The sequence below is a fragment of the Vicia villosa genome, linkage group LG2 (assembly GCF_029867415.1).
Source record: "Vicia villosa cultivar HV-30 ecotype Madison, WI linkage group LG2, Vvil1.0, whole genome shotgun sequence".
Lineage (NCBI taxonomy): Eukaryota > Viridiplantae > Streptophyta > Magnoliopsida > Fabales > Fabaceae > Vicia > Vicia villosa.
Window position 1 is genome coordinate 161,862,400 of NC_081181.1, and position 16,606 is coordinate 161,879,005.

Genomic DNA, 16,606 nt, shown 5'->3' on the forward strand with positions numbered 1-16,606 from the left:
TAGTGGCATACTCGTTGATTTTATCCGAGTTGGAGCCCTTCTTTCATTTGCGATGCAAAGAACTTGTTTGTTCTCATGCTCAAAATCAATGGCTGAGTATTTCTCTCTAACGACAACAAAGTGTTTATTCGTTTTAAAAACGTTTTTCCCAAAAGCGGAACTACATTAGCTCTGACTTCTCCATTGCACCGAGGAGGTATGTAGGCCCAAAGCTTAACGCTTTGCCGAGCTTATTTTAAAAATAAAACAAACCCCTTTTTTTTAGCACACACGACACAGATTTTCAAAAAGGTTCCTGTGGAGTACCACAGATATGAGGGGTGCTTAAAACCTTCCCCTCATATAATCAACACCCGTACCTGAGATCTCTTTCTTGTTTTAAAAACAAAAATTTGGGTTTTTCGTTCTTTTCCCTTTTCCTTTGAAAAAATAAAGCGCGGTGGCGATTTCAAATGAAATATTGATTCGAGTCAATCCCATGGCTTCGATATCAGATTTTCCCCGCTACAACGAGGAAGGGCTAGCCAATTCATGACGAAATTTTTAGACATATATATTCTAGACGAAGTCTTTGCATATAACATATTAGGATGTGCATCCCATTAGCCAATACTACACAATATCCTTTCTGAACATATGTTTTTCCTTGAGCTTACACATAGAGTTCAACTCATTACGACCAAAGCGATGTCTGTCCGATTGATCATTTTTAAAATGATATTTTTTACTAATATGATCTTTTTTAAATAAAAAATAAAATAAAAATACTAATCTAAGAAAATATTAATAATAACTATAATCAAATCAATATATGATATAATTATTTATTTGAGCTAAATATAATTAATAAAATGATTAGCAACCATAAAGTAGTAAAATAGTAATGTAATTCTTTATTGCAAAAAAGAGATGATTTATTGATTTTAAAAAGAATATGGGAGTTTTATGTGACTTGTTTGATTACTCAGTGGTGCGCGATATTTTACAAGTTCCGTTGACAGAAGAAGTGGTCGAAGACCGTATGGTCTGGAAGGATGATGTTAGCGGTAACTATAGTGTTCGATCGGGATATAGAAGTTGGAGGAAGCATCAAAAAAGTGGTGGCTCGATTAAGGGAGGAGTAAAATGGAGTACTCTCTGGAATATAATAGCTCTGAATCGAGTGAAACATCTTCTTTGGAGGATTTATAGTGATTGTCTCCCATCTAAGGTGCGTCTTATTCAACATCATGTTCCATGTAGTCCCATCTGTCAGCTTTGTGCTCATAATTATGAGGACGATTGGCATGTTTTTGTTGGTTGTTCGAAAACTCTCTCTTGTTGGCAGTCGACAGGTCTTACTTATATCATCTCTCCTCGTCTCCATAAATTCCAGGATCTCAGGTCCTTTATCTTGGATATTTGCATGAAGGAGGATAGGTATACCGCAGGAAGAGTGGCGTTTATGTTGGAAGGGTTATGGAAGAATATGAACGACTACGTTTGGCATAATGAAAAGGAAGATGCATCCAAACTTGGATGGCTAGCATTCCATAAGTGGAAATATTGGTTTATGGCCCAAAATATTCGGGAGCCGCAGTTAGATAACAGAGAAGTGGTTACCTGGAACCCTCTTCCTATTGGTAGCTTCAAATGTAATGTGGATGCCGCTTTCAACAAGCGTGTAGGGACTACGAATCGAGGGTGGTGTATGCGTAAAGACCATGGTAACTTTGTTTCCGCGGGTACGGCTTGGGATGGTAGTACTTTCTCGGTGCTAGAAGCGGAGGCCTTAGCTCTTAAGAAAGCAATTCAATCAGTTACTATGCTTCATAATGCTCCGACGATTTTTGAAAGTGATTCTCAACAGGTGGTCCAAGCCCTTAGCTCTAATACGCCGGGTAGCTCTGAGTTTTTCTCTATTATTAATTCTATTAAGTTATTGCTATTAGACTTCCCCAACTTTGAGGTTAAGTTTATCAAGCGTAAAGCGAATATGGTTGCCCATACCTTAGCTAAGACGGTCAATTCTTGGTCTCGACGCTGGATGTTTGATGTAATTCCTCCTTGTAGTACTCTTTATCTGATTAATGAAAACAGTTAAATTTGTTTCTGTAAAAAAAAAAAAGATTTCTTTTGTAAATAGTTTAATGACACCTAAATTTAATATACTATAAATGGGATGAGAAGTCCCAATGACAAATCATGACTAATTAAAAATAAGTATGACAAATTACGATCAATTATAAAGAAGTATGACATATTGCAACCAATTAAACAAGTGTGACGTGTTGTGACCAATTAAAAACAAGTATGACAAATTGCAAGCAACTAAAAACAAGGATAACAAACTGAGAAAGAATATGTACATTATGATTTTTTTTTTGTGATATTTTAATTACTTTCATGATTAAAAATTAATTAAATTAAAAAATAAAATTCAAGCACCAAAAAAATTATAAAAATGCCTATTTAAAATAGTACGAAAATAAATTTAAAATATTCAAAAGAGTCAATATTTGACCTTTTGTTGACTTTTTAATAAAATAACAAATAAAAAGAAATACAATAGGGTTCAAACCTGCAACCTTGCACATGATACCCCTGCGCAGCTACCAACTGAGCTGACTTACTCAAGGTTTGGACCTCGTATATATATATATATATATATATATATATATATATATATATATATATATATATATATATATATATATATATCTTTTAAAACACTCTTAAAAATAAAATAGTAAATAACACGCTGGCAAAATTTTGGGTACGACAATATTATTTCTGATAAATTATGTGTATTAATCACTATATACAAATTATTTGTACACGTGGAAACAATCACGTGTGTGGATACTATGTTATGAAATATATGTTGGATATTGTTTATGGAGACATTGGAGATTCATGGATTAAAGTAACCACTTTATTCATATGCATGTAATTTATTTATGTTAATTAAATTATTGTTGTTGTTAGTTAGTAAATTTTTTACCTCAATTTGTATATCAATTGAGAATAAATTTGAAGCACGTTACATGACCCTTTTTCTACCTCAGTCAATAAATTGAGATAAAACTAATTTCTCAACCAAAATAAAATATCTTATTCATAGTAGTGAGCCGATTATCCTGAATAAACTTCCTAATCTTCTTCTTTTTCAACCTCCACCCTAACCCCTAATATTGAAACACCTATCTATGATCCTTGAAATTCAGCAGAGTTTTTAATAGACTAAACTAAACGAATCTCTCTCCTTCATCTGAACCAACCTACCCACTTGGAGGAATCCTTCCTAAAAAATACTAACCCCCTTAGATGTTTGTGTAGGACTAGAAAAATTTGCATAATACGGAAAGCTCTGTTAATTAGGAAATAATCCTTGTATTCATTGTGAATAATTTACTTTCGTAGAATAGAAAATTAGTCATTACGAGTTGTAATTAGTCATTATGAATTATAATTACTGACACTATTATATATAGTATCAAATATAATAAGAAAGCCATGAAGTCAATTTTACTGACATGGTATCAGTAGCTTTTCGATCAAACACGTGAGTTTAAGGTTAATCTTGACTTTATTCAGCGACACCCCACTGGGTCGCTCTTGAAATCATCTCGGCAGATTTCAGTTCTCGGTAATTTTTTCCACGCTTGCGATTGTGATCTTCGGTGTTTACAATCGTTTCTCGGATCCATTTTTGGTAATGCTCAAGGGTTGCAATTTCTTTATTCGTTCTTATTTGTAAATCATGTTCGGTTTGGTCGTGCTGTCGCATCGGTGTCACCAGGTTTTTCAGATTTGTTCTATTGATTTCCATATAATTACAGTGCAAGCGCAATAACAGTGTCGACAAGTTTTGTTTTTTTTCCTTCATTAGCTTAATAACAGTGCAAGTGCAATAGCGGCGTCGACAGGTTTTTATTGATTCACTAGTTTCTCCAAGTTACATTGCTTTAAGTGGCTTGTTTTTCTTGTTACGTGGAAGCTTCTTGTTCAAGTAGCTTTGTTTTCTTGTTGTTCTCAAGTTATTTTAATTATTAGAAATATTGCTTCTATGACTTCTGAAAGATATTTTATTTTTGTTCGTTTTACCGGAAAGAATTATTCTGCTTGGGAATTTCAGTTTCAGATGTATGTTAAAGGGAAAGGATTATGAAGTCACTTGGATGATATCTCTTTGCCACCGTTAGAGACAACTGACTTAGATGCATGGGAAATAGGAGATGCTCAGATTATCACTTAGATTCTCGGTACTATTGATCCTCACATGATTAATAATTCGCAATCTTTTTCCACTACTCAATAAATGCGAAACTACTTGAAGTGTACCTATAACCTAGACAATACGGCCAAACATTTTCAATTGGAGATAGGGATTTCCAATTACAAATAAGGTAATCTATCTGTTCAAGAATATTATTCTGGTTTTTTGAATTTGTGGATAGAACACTTTGCGATTATACGTGTTGATATTCCTAAGAGTTCTCTCGCAGATGTCCAAGAGGTCTACAATACTAGTATATGAGATCAATTTCTCATGAAGCTTCGTCCAGAATTTGAGGTTATCGGAGGTGCTTTACTGAATAGTAATCATGTTCCTTCTTTAGATACATGTGTTGGTGAACTTCTCAGAGAGGAACAACGCCTTGCTACTCATGGTCCATGTCTCATCATGCTGTCATTTCTGAGCCTGCTATGGTTGCATATGTTGCTCAGAGTTACAGTAAAATGTTTTGTAATTATTGCAAGCAACTAGGCCATATTATCTCTTATTGCCCTACTCGTCCTCCACGGTCAATACAATGTTCGGTGCAAGCATTTCATGCCACTACAAACTCTGCAGTTGATCCTTCCATCACCAATCCATCTAATGGTGGTGCTCTCCAACCTGAAACAATCCAACATATGGTACTTTCCTCTCTTTCCACCTTGGGAATTAAGGGTAAGTCTTCAAATGTTTCTTGCATTTGGTTTCTTGATTCTGGTGCATCCAATCACATGACAGGCTCTTATAAATACTTGCACAATTTACATTCTTACCATGGTAATAAAAAATTCAAATTGCTGATGGTAATGCTCTCTTTATCACTAATGTTGGTGACATCAACTCTGATTTTCGGGAGGTATTTGTATCACCCAGACTTGCTTCCAGTTTGTTATTTGTTGGTCAATTGGTTGATAACAATTATAACGTAAATTTTTCTCATGATGGTTGTCTTGTGTAGGAACATGTGTCAGGGAAGGTGGTTGCGAAGGGGCCTAAAGTGGGAAGACTGTTTCCACTCCAGTTTATTTCTAGTCATTTATCTCTTGTTTGTGATAATGTTTTGAATTCTTATGAGGATTGACATAGAAAATTAGGTCATCCCAACTCTGCTGTTTTGTTTCATTTATTTAAAAATAGTTTGTTTGGAAAGAAGAATGTTGCTTTTAATGTCTCTCTTTCATGTTGCGTTTGCAAATTGGCTAAAAGTAAAACACTTCCTTTTCCGTCTGGTACTTATCGGGCTTCCTCTTGTTTTGAAATGATTCATAGTGATGTATAGGGTATGTCTCATGTAGTTTCTCATGCTCGCTATAAATATTGTCACATTTATTGATGATTATAGTCGTTTTACTTGGATATATTTTCTTCGGTCTAAATATGAAGTGTTTTCTATGTTTAAGAAATTTTTGACATATGTTGAAACTCAATTTCATGGAAGTGTTAAAAAATTTCACTCTGACTCTTGTGGTGAGTACATGTCTCGTGAGTTTCAAGAATTTCTTCAACAAAAAGGCACTTTGTCTCAATGATCTTGTCCCAATACCCCCCAACAAAATGGGATGGAAGAATGCAAGATTTGTCATTTGCTTGATGTGACACGCAAGTTACTTCTTCAAAATTATGCACCACCCCGATTTTGGGTGGAGGCTCTTTCCATAGATGTCTTCTTGATCAATCGTCTTCCTTCTATGATTATTGATCTCGATTCTCCTTTTTTTCGTCTTTTTAAAATTAAGCCTAATTATAATAATTTACATACTTTTGGGTTTGTGTGTTTTGTTCACTTAGCTCCATTTGAAAGGAAAAAGCTTGGAGCACAGTCTGTTCAATGTGCATTTTTGGGATATAGTCACTCTCATAAGGGATTTGTGTGTTATGATGTCACTAACCATCCTTTTCGCATTTCTAGGAACGTGACTTTTTTATAACCAGTTTATGTTTCCTTGTGTTTCCCCTGCCATTAATGATATTGTTACGTACATTCCCGATGTTGAATCGCCACCTGATCATATACCGGTTGAACCACGACGATCTGGTTGAATATCTCGCGTACCAGATAGATATTCACCAGACAGATATGATTTGTCACATACTTCTCTGATTGCCACATTCTCTAGCATATATATTCCTACTTTTTACTCACAGGATGTTAAAGATGTTCGATGGATAAAAGCAATGAATGAAGAGCTTCAAGCTCTTCAAGAGAATTTCACATGATATATTGTCTTTTGACCTTCTTATGTCAAACCTATAGGTTGCAAATGGGTGTATTCTATGAAATTGAATTCTGATGGGTCCCTCAACTGTTACAAGGCTCGTTTGGTTTCTTTAGAAAACAAGGAGGAATATGGAATTGATTATGATGAGACATTTGCACCAGTTTCTAAAATGACAATTGTTCGCACGATCATCTCTATAGCTGCTTCTAGTGGGTGGTCTCTTCATCAAATGGATGTGAAGAATGCTTTTCTTCATGGTGACCTGAAAAAAGATATTTATATGAATCCACTTCAAGGATTATTCTCTTTATCTAAAGGAGTGTGCAAGCTCAAACACTCCTTATATGGTTTGAAATAGGCACCTAAAGCATGGTACGAGAAATTCCGCTTCACTCTACTTGGATTCTCCTTTATTCATAGTTAATATAATTTTTCATTATTTATTCATAGCACATCTGCATGTATTGTTCTTCTTCTTTTGTATGTTGATGATATGGTTATTACTGGTTCTGATCATGCTTTCCTTCAGCAACTTAAGCAACAGTTACATGCCTCATTTCACATGAAAGATCTGGGTAATCTACATTAATTTTTTGTTCTTGAGGTTAATTCTACATCCAAGGTTATCTTTCTCCATCAACACAAGAATGCTACAAATTTGATTTCTATGGCCGGTCTCCAAATTTTTGGGATATAGTCAATCGCATCAATTTGAGAGGGGGTGTTAATCAGTAAATAATCCTTGTATTTATTGTGAATAATTTACTTTCATATAATAGAAAATTAGTCTTTATTAATTGTAGTTAGTCATTATAAATTGTACTCCCTCCGTTCCTTTTTAAGTGTCGTTTTAGAAGAATTTTTTTGTTCCTATTTAAGTGTCGTTTTATAATTTAATGTTATAATTTGTCATTTATACCCTTTTTTTTTCAATAACTCCACCTTAAATTTTTCAATTAGTCATTGGAAAAAGAGAGTGTATGATTGAATTTATTTGGAAAGAGAAAAATAAATAAGGGTATAATAGAAAAACTAACTCTAATAATCCACTATCTTGGTTGAAGAGCTTTTTGCTAAAACGACACTTAAAAAGGAACGGAGGAACGGAGGGAGTAATTATTGACACTATTATATATAATATTCAATACAATGAGAAAGACATCAAGCCAACAAACTGGATTCTTATGTTCTTAATAACAAGAGAACTTAAATTTGTTAGAGATACTTTAACTAAACCATTAAAAACAAAGTAATTACATGTCTATATCTTGTTAAAAGCTACTACTATAAGTTTTGTTGAGCACCTTAGAAACATACTCTAATTCCTTTTCAATTTTCATCCTAGTCAAAGTTTTGTTCAATCCTATTGAGAATGCATTATACATAAAGGAGATCCTCAAGAAAAGTGAGTTGCAAACTGGAATTTCTTTAGTCGTCTATAGTACCAAACAAGGCTTCAACAATATCCATATCAAATTCCTGCATTAATATTAAGTAACATTAAAACCTCATATTATAAAAATATTTCAAAAAAAATCATTTTCATTGAATAAACATTAATTTTAACAAGATGATTTACCAGATCATTAGTTGATGTACTTTTTTTAGACTCTTTGTCTCTTGTAAATCTATCAGATGATCCCTCATTTGAAAATCCATTATTTCCTTGCAACTAGATATCACACAATAAAAGCATTAGAAACATTATAGTAATTCCTTAAGAGCTATATATAACCTAGAGAAAATCTTCAATTCTAAATATATCAAAAAATTAAATGAGACTTTGTTCAAAAAATAAAATTTAAATGAGACTTTTTTTATAAAATAAATTAGGGTACAAAATGATTTTAAAAAGTAATAAAAAATAAACTTCAACTTGAGTGTGTGACAAAAAATAAGACTTACCTTTTTAGAACTTTCATTTGAACTTATTGGTAACTCTTTCATCCTACATGATGTGATTTCAGCTTGAGGAGAGATTTCATTACCACCTTTGAATGACTTGTGAAGCAAGAAATGATGAATCAAACACTTGTTATAAAATAAATACATGTAGATATATGTTAAAAGAATTTTGAATTCTTTATACCTTATTATCAAGACTCATGTCATTGAAGTTCAAGTCTCTTGTTAAGAAACTTGAAGATGAAGTTGTTGAAGAAGTAGTCCATCCTTGTCCACCTCCAGATGATGAAAAGCTACTAGAACTAGAGCCGCCATCATATAATAGATTCTTTACCGGAAAAAATGAACTATTCGAAGAGTTTATTCCAATTGGATTTTGGTCATAGATACTATTGTTCGAACCAATATTAGGTTCCAAATTTGATTTTTCAAGACTAAATTGATTCAAATATTGAAGATTTGGGGCTTTTTGTACATAAGGGAAATTATTAATTTGGCGCGATGGAAATCTATTGAAAAGGTTAAAATAATTGTTTTGATTTTCGGTTTGATATGATAATGTTTGCAAATTTTCAAAAGTTGGGGTGTGAAACTTGTTTGCTCTTTTTTCTTGCATAGTCTTTATTAATGACATGGGAAGACTTGATGCAAACCTAGATCTTAATGCTCTTTGTGATATTCCTCCGATCATTCCTTTCTCATTGACATCACGCAGAAATTTGCGATATTTCTGTTAGTGTTACATGTTCATAATATAGCAAAGCATTAGAACTTTTAACATATATTCTTAAAAAATGAGATATCAACAAAAATTAGAGTAAAAGAATGAAATTGATCATCAAATTTAATATCTCTAACACTTAGTCTCAAAACTAGAAACATATTTTGCTTTTTACTATCTAGAGAATATATATCACTATTTCACCATTTTAGGCAATATCTTTCAAGATTTCAGAAAACCCTAAGAGTTTAAATGAGAAAGTTTTAATAGGTGTATCATTTTCATTTATTTATGAAAATTGATTGTATTAAGATAACTTATATTATAATAGAAGCACAAAGAGTCTTTATATGAAAACATATTTTACAACTAATATTTTCTTATAAAATTTAAAATGTTGAATTTCTATATGAAAATCCATCAACATTATTCACAACATCTATCTTACAATAATTAAATATGATAAAAAAAAAAAAGCACATACAAATAGAACATTATTAATAAGATTCAATAATATCATATAAATATATGAAATAATTGAAAGAAAAAAAAACCTGTAAGTGGCTAGCTACATTTTCCCTGGTCAAGTTTGGGACATTCATAATCTTTAGAATTTTCTTGGGAACAACCTCTGAATAAATGAACAAATAAACACAAATAAAATCATAATATTTTGCTATATATATAATAAAAATACCAGCAACTTAATATTAAAGTATCAAAACTCAAAATATGACTTACTAGAACTATGCAATCCAATTTGCTTAATTGCAAACATAAATAGATTATGAAGTTCTGGAGTCCAAACAAGCTTTGTTTTCTTAGAAACTTGAGAATCTCCTTCTACTTGATCTTTGTCATTTATCTTTCTCTTGCTATGCTTATTTTTAGTCTTTTGTTCTTCACTTGTTACAAATAGGCTTTCAAAGAATAGTTTTTCTTCTTTTGCCTCCATAACATATTTCCAAATGTTTTTGAAGTCTTCATCACAAAAAGGTTTTGCAATAAAATGTGCTGCTCCATTTTTTAAAATGTTCAAAATTAATTTTTCTTCCTTGTTGTCGGACATCACTATTCAAAACAAGAGAAAAAAAAGTTAATTATTTAAACATATTATTATATATTTATAGTTTTAAATATTGTATAAAAATATTATAAGGTTATGTCTAGGGATGGTACTTACTTATTATAGGTATTTGAAATTCATTTTTAATTAGCTTTAGAAAATCATAGCCATTCATTCCTAATAAATTGAACTCTGAAATTATGATATCAATCAAGCCTTTAGATCCTTGGAGAATGTACAAAGCTTCCTGAGAATCTTTGGCAGTTTGAACTGAAATTCAAAATAAAAGAAATGATTTGATTGAAAATAAAATGAATGATAACAAATCTAATTATATAGCAAAGGAGAATAAGATATTTTTAAAGTTGAAATAGACAAACTAAAACCAATGTTTTAAAGATCATACTGGATCAAATTGGTAAAACTTTTGGTTTAAAGTTTATTTAGTTCAATCGATTAAATTTATAGTTGAACAGTAAATAAAAAAACTATTAAAATTGATTAATCACAGATATTTTTTTGAATCAGACGATTTTACAAAAATAGATTTTGATTCTTTAGTTCAAATGATTTTGAGTGATTCAATCTAATTTTACTTCTATTTTGACCCACCTGCAATTTTACAAGATTAACAGGACCAAAATCACTTCTGATTTTCGATCCAACCAATTAAATCGAACGACTCGGTCTTATTTTTAAAACATCGACCAAAACATTAAACTTTTATATCAACAAAGTTTATCTAAAAAAATATCGACGAACTTTGTCCCAAAAAAACATCAAGGAAGCTAGATGCAATAGTTTTATTTATAAGATTTTCTCTAAAGAAGGTTAAATTTTTCTAAACTCAAAATTAACTTGAACAGTGATTTCGAAGCGTGATAAGCATTGACGAGAACAACTTTTATCCATATAATAACACTAATAAATAGAGCCGACTCAATAAAATTAGAGAATTAAAATAATATTTGACATGATATCCTTATAAATCAACAAAAATAATTTTAGATATATTTTTTAAAGTATAACTAGTTTTTACAAAATTGAATAATACAATATTAAAATTAAATATAGAGAAAATAGAAATTGTAAAATAATTTTAATCAATAACTAATTCGGTCAAATCACACTACTGTTTTCAAATTAGTAGTATGACGCAACTAATTAATAAATTTTTATTGGACAATAATATAAAACTATTTTACAACACAATTATTTTCAAGTTAGTAGTATGACACAACTAATTAATGAATTTTTATTGAACGAGTTTTAAAACTATTTACAACTCAGTTGTTTTCAATTTAGTAGTATGACAACTAATTAATAAATTTCTATTGAATGTTACTATAAACTATTTTACAATGATGGACAAGGTTTATTAATTTTTTTAGAAGTCTTACACATTTACATGGGTCGAACAATATAGAGGATGGTCTTTGAGAATTTATAAGACGAACTATCATATATGATTCAATTTTTTTCATTTAATTTGATTAATTTTTCAATAATTTTACGCATAAGCATGGATCGATCCACTAACAAGATCATTGTTGAGGATGTATAAGAAGAACTATCATACAAGATTCAATTTTTTCATATTTATCTTGAATAATTTTTTAACAATCTTACGCATACGCATGGATCGATCAATAAACGATATTGTCTTTGAAGACATATAAGACGGACTATCATTCAAGATTCAATTTTTTTCACATTTAACTCGTAATAAAATTTTATAAAATATTTCTTAAAATTAAATATTTTCAAATAGAGCCTTATTTTTTTATGCCATATTTAAATTTTTGGCTAAATTATATGTATCCTTCACAAAATTCAGACAGCTCTTTCAATAAGGATATTTTTTCTTAGATTTTCTTTTGAAATTCAACCTAATTTCCATATGTTTGAAAAATGTTTTTTTTTTTTGACAAATATGTTTGAAAAATGTTTAAATCCATAAAATCCAAATAGAAAAGATACTTCAAATTTCAATCATGCAATGGTTAAATAAACAAGAGACACGTACCTTTGTATTGCCATGCCATGAGTAAATTGGCAATTAAACCCAAAGAAACAACATCATGGTCCACAATCAAAACTGTCATGTCAAATCTTTCACAATTCATTTTCACAATAAAAATATTATTTTTTCTACTAAATCACTCAAGATAACCACACTAAGATTTTGTTACAATTGTTACTCAATAAAAATATAGTCACGTTGGGGGGATATATATATTTGAAGACAATGAATCCCTTATGTTGACTGACTGGTTTGTATTTGAGTTTTTATTATTATTTTATTTAAACTTTAATAATTATTTATGAATAAAAAACTAGAAAATATAAAAATAATTCAAAAAGGAAAAAGTTAAAATAAAATTAATGATAAAGTGGCTTTTATCACATTTTGATAACTATGGGCTGTGATACAGAGTGCTCCTTCTATATAAGATTGAGTTATCTTGCATTTCTCTTAATTCTTGACACTTTAAATTAATTAAATAATAATGAGCACTAAATAACATGATATAATATTCAACGATATATTTATTATTCATTTTCATTTTTATCTTTAAGGTATAAAAAGAAGAATTAAATGGTTGATCTGAGTCAATTTAACAATTTATTATATATTTTTTTTGTACTTAGTCAATTAGTTACAATCAAAATCATATGTAGTATTTTAATTTTATTTTTGGCATTTAACGGTTATGACTGATTAAGTAATATTATTATTTATAGCTCTTTATTGATATCTTGCGTGTCATATACAAATTAAGTAAATATAACTATTTTTAAAATTAAATAATATTATTATTTTTGACACTATCATTTAATATTATATTCTTTGTACTTGGTACATAAACTCACGAATGTTTTGTTCATAATAAAAGTTCTAAGAAATTGTTTGTAACAGTTGTAAAATCATGAATATTTTATTCATAAATAAAGTTAAAATTCCACATAGGATAATTGTAAAATATTCATTACTTCCATTATTATTTCATTATTATTTGTTCTATTTAGGAAGTAGTTTAGAAACTAGAATTATTGATGATAAAATAATGAAAAAAACTACAGTGATGCAGGTCTATGATGCAGCAGCATGTGAATTGTGGTCAAAATCATATTCATATATATATATATATATATATATATATATATATATATATATATATATATATATATATATATATATATATATATATATATATATATATATATATATATATATATATATATATGAGTAATGCTATTCTTACCTCAATACTTACACGAAACACTGTTCACCGTATTTATACGGGTAAACAGTGTTTTTAAAATAAAATAATAATATTTATAATTTTTTTTTTAAAATTACGAACAACACTGTTCTTGTATGGACGTGCATTAACCAACTTCATTACTGTATTAACCAAGTTTTTACACTACATTAACCAAGTTTGATGACTGCTAAAAGGTATTTTTAATACTTGAATGTTGCATTAGCCAACTTCATTACTGCATTACCCAAATTTTTACACTGTATTAACCAAGTTTGATGACTGCTAAAAAGTATTTTTAATACTTGAATGTTGCATTAGCCAATTTCATTACTGCATCACCCATGTTTTTACAGTGCATTAACCAAGTTTGGTGACTGCTATTCTTACACCCATGAACAGTACTTTATAGTAGTCACCAAATTTGGTTAATGCAATGTAAAAAACATGGTTATTGCGGTAATGAAGTTGGTTAATGCAACATCCAGGTATTAAAAATAATTTTTAGCAGTCACCAAACTTGGTTAATGCATTAATGAAGTTGGTTAATGCACGTCCGTACATGAACAGTGTTGTCCGTAATTTTAAAAATAAAAAATATTTTTATAAATATTATTATTTTATTTTAGAAAACACTGTTCACCGTATAAATATGGTGAACAGTGTTTGGTGTAAGTATTGGTGTATAAATATAGTGTAAGAATAGCATTACTCTATATATATATATATATATATATATATATATATATATATATATATATATATATATATATATATATATATATATATATATATATATATATATATATATATATATATATATATATATATATATATATATATATGTGAGATATTGGATCGAACTCTAGTATGGCCGAAGGGTAGCTTCTTGGTTCGACGGGGTTAAACATGAAGTCGAAGGTTGTTCACATGCTTGTGTCGAAGATGCTAGGGTTGTTAGCATGTTAAATTAGGTTTTAATGTTTAAACCCTAATTTGTTAAGTTAGCTTGTTTATTAAGTTGGCTTATGTAATGGGCCTTGTGGAAAAAGCCCATTAGTTAGTATGTTAGGTTTTATTATAAATAGCATACTAGTCTCTCATCATTGCTAAGCTGCAAATCCTAATTTAGGGTGAGAGAGGTTATTTGTTATTCTTGTAAACTTGTAATCTTGTTTTAAGAGAAAGTAAAAGAATAGCAGTTATAACCAATATTTGTGTTCTCCTCTTCTTCCTTGTCCTTTATTCATCCCTTATTTTATACTTTGTTTGTGGCATTGAATTCACAACAAATTGGTGCGGTGAGCATGGAGAAGATGCCTTCAACAAAGTATGAGATTGAAAAGTTCACCGGAGTGAATGATTTTGGTCTGTGGCGCTTGAAGATGAAAGCCCTACTGGTTCAGCAGGGTTGTTTGGAAGCGTTGAAGGGAGAGGCAGCCATGAATGCAGAATTGACGGCAGCGGAGAAGACGAGTATGATCGAGAAAGCACACAGCGCAATTTTGTTGAGCCTTGGTGATAAGGTTCTCCGGCAGGTATCAAAGGAGACGACAGCATCAGGGTTATGGGTGAAACTTGAAAGTTTGTATATGACCAAATCGCTGGTAAATCGACTCTACCTGAAGCAAGCTTTGTATTCATTCAAGATGATTGAAGACAAAGTATTGGCTGAGCAGTTGGATATGTTCAACAAGCTAATTCTTGATCTTGAAAATATTGATGTGAAGATCGATGATGAAGATCAAGCGCTGTTACTATTGTGTTCTTTGCCTCGATCACATGTTTACTTCAAAGAAACTCTCTTGTATGGAAGGGAGTCCCTGACGTTTGAAGAAGTTCAATCATCCTTGTACTCTAAGGACTTAAATGAACGAAAGGAGCATAAACCTTCGATTGTTAGCGAAGGTTTGGCCGTTAAAGGAAAACTCTTACGAAAGGATGGTAAGTTCGACAAGAAGAAAGGCAAAAGCCAGTCGAAGTCTTACAGTGGCGAAGCATCTAGCATTCGATGCTACCATTGTAAGAAGGAGGGTCACACAAGAAATGTGTGCCCTGAACGCCTGAAATATCATGGAGGTAAGGATAATGGCAACGCTGCCATTGTTCAAGATGATTTCGAATCATCTGATGTTCTTGTGGTTTCAAGCAGTGACTCTAAGAAGGAGTGGATTATGGATTCAGGTTGCACTTGGCACATGACTCCAAACAAAGACTTGTTCGAGGAATTATGTGATCAAGATGGTGGATCAGTATTGCTGGGAAACAACAAGGCTTGCAAGATTGCAGGTGTTGGATCTGTGAGATTCAAGCTCCATGATGAGTCAATAAGGTTGTTGACTGAAGTCAGGTATGTTCCTGATTTGAAGAGAAATCTGCTTTCTCTTGGTGAATTCGACAAGAAAGGATATGTTTTCCAAGGAGAGAAAAGTATCCTAAGAGTCATGAAGGGTTCGAAGGAAGTCTTGAGAGGCGTGAAGAAACAAGGCTTGTATACCCTTGAGGCTGAAGTTGTAAGTGGTTCGACAAATGTTGCATCCACGAAACCTTTGTCGAAAACAGAAATCTGGCACATGAGATTGGGCCATGTTAGTGAACGGGGTCTGGTCGAATTAGGGAAACAAAATCTGCTTGGTGGAGACAAAGTCGAAAAGCTGAAGTTTTGTGAACCCTGTGTACTTGGAAAATCTTGCAGAGTGAAGTTCAACAAAGGCAAACAAAGAACACATGGATCCCTTGATTACATCCATGCTGATCTTTGGGGGCCTGCAAGGTGTCCATCACATTCAGGAGCAAGGTATTTTCTATTCATAGTAGATGATTATTCTAGAAAATTATGGGTATTCATCCAGAAGACTAAGGATGAAACTTTTGAGAATTTCAAAAGTTGGAAGACTCTGGTTGAAAATCAGACTGGCAGAAAGGTCAAGAGGTTGAGAACCGACAATGGCCTTGAATTTTGCAATGAGACATTCGACAATTTTTGTGCTGCCTTTGGTATTGCAAGGCATAGAACTACTGCAGGTACTCCACAACAAAATGGTTTGACTGAAAGGTTTAATCGAACTATTTTGGAGAGAGTCAGATGCATGTTGACTAGTGCGGGGTTAACGAAGGTGTTCTGGGCTGAGACTGTTTCGACAGCAACATATCTGATAAACAGATGTC

The 16,606-nt window shown here is 31.3% G+C and overlaps 2 protein-coding genes across 2 annotated transcripts; one reads left to right on the forward strand and one right to left on the reverse strand.

The window, feature by feature from the left end:
• Positions 1–934: 934 nt before the first annotated feature.
• LOC131650472 (uncharacterized) lies at positions 935–2,083 on the forward strand. Its single transcript, XM_058920180.1, has one exon. It carries the CDS (start codon positions 935–937, stop codon positions 2,081–2,083), a length of 1,149 nt encoding a protein of 382 aa, XP_058776163.1.
• Positions 2,084–7,908: 5,825 nt separating this feature from the next.
• LOC131650473 (putative two-component response regulator ARR13) lies at positions 7,909–9,814 on the reverse strand. Its single transcript, XM_058920181.1, has 5 exons — positions 9,661–9,814; positions 8,570–9,115; positions 8,386–8,481; positions 8,060–8,152; positions 7,909–7,959 (listed from the first exon to the last, which is right to left on the reverse strand). The coding sequence occupies exons 1-5, from the start codon at positions 9,706–9,708 to the stop codon at positions 7,909–7,911; spliced, it is 834 nt and encodes a 277-aa protein (XP_058776164.1). The 5' UTR covers positions 9,709–9,814.
• Positions 9,815–16,606: the final 6,792 nt, after the last annotated feature.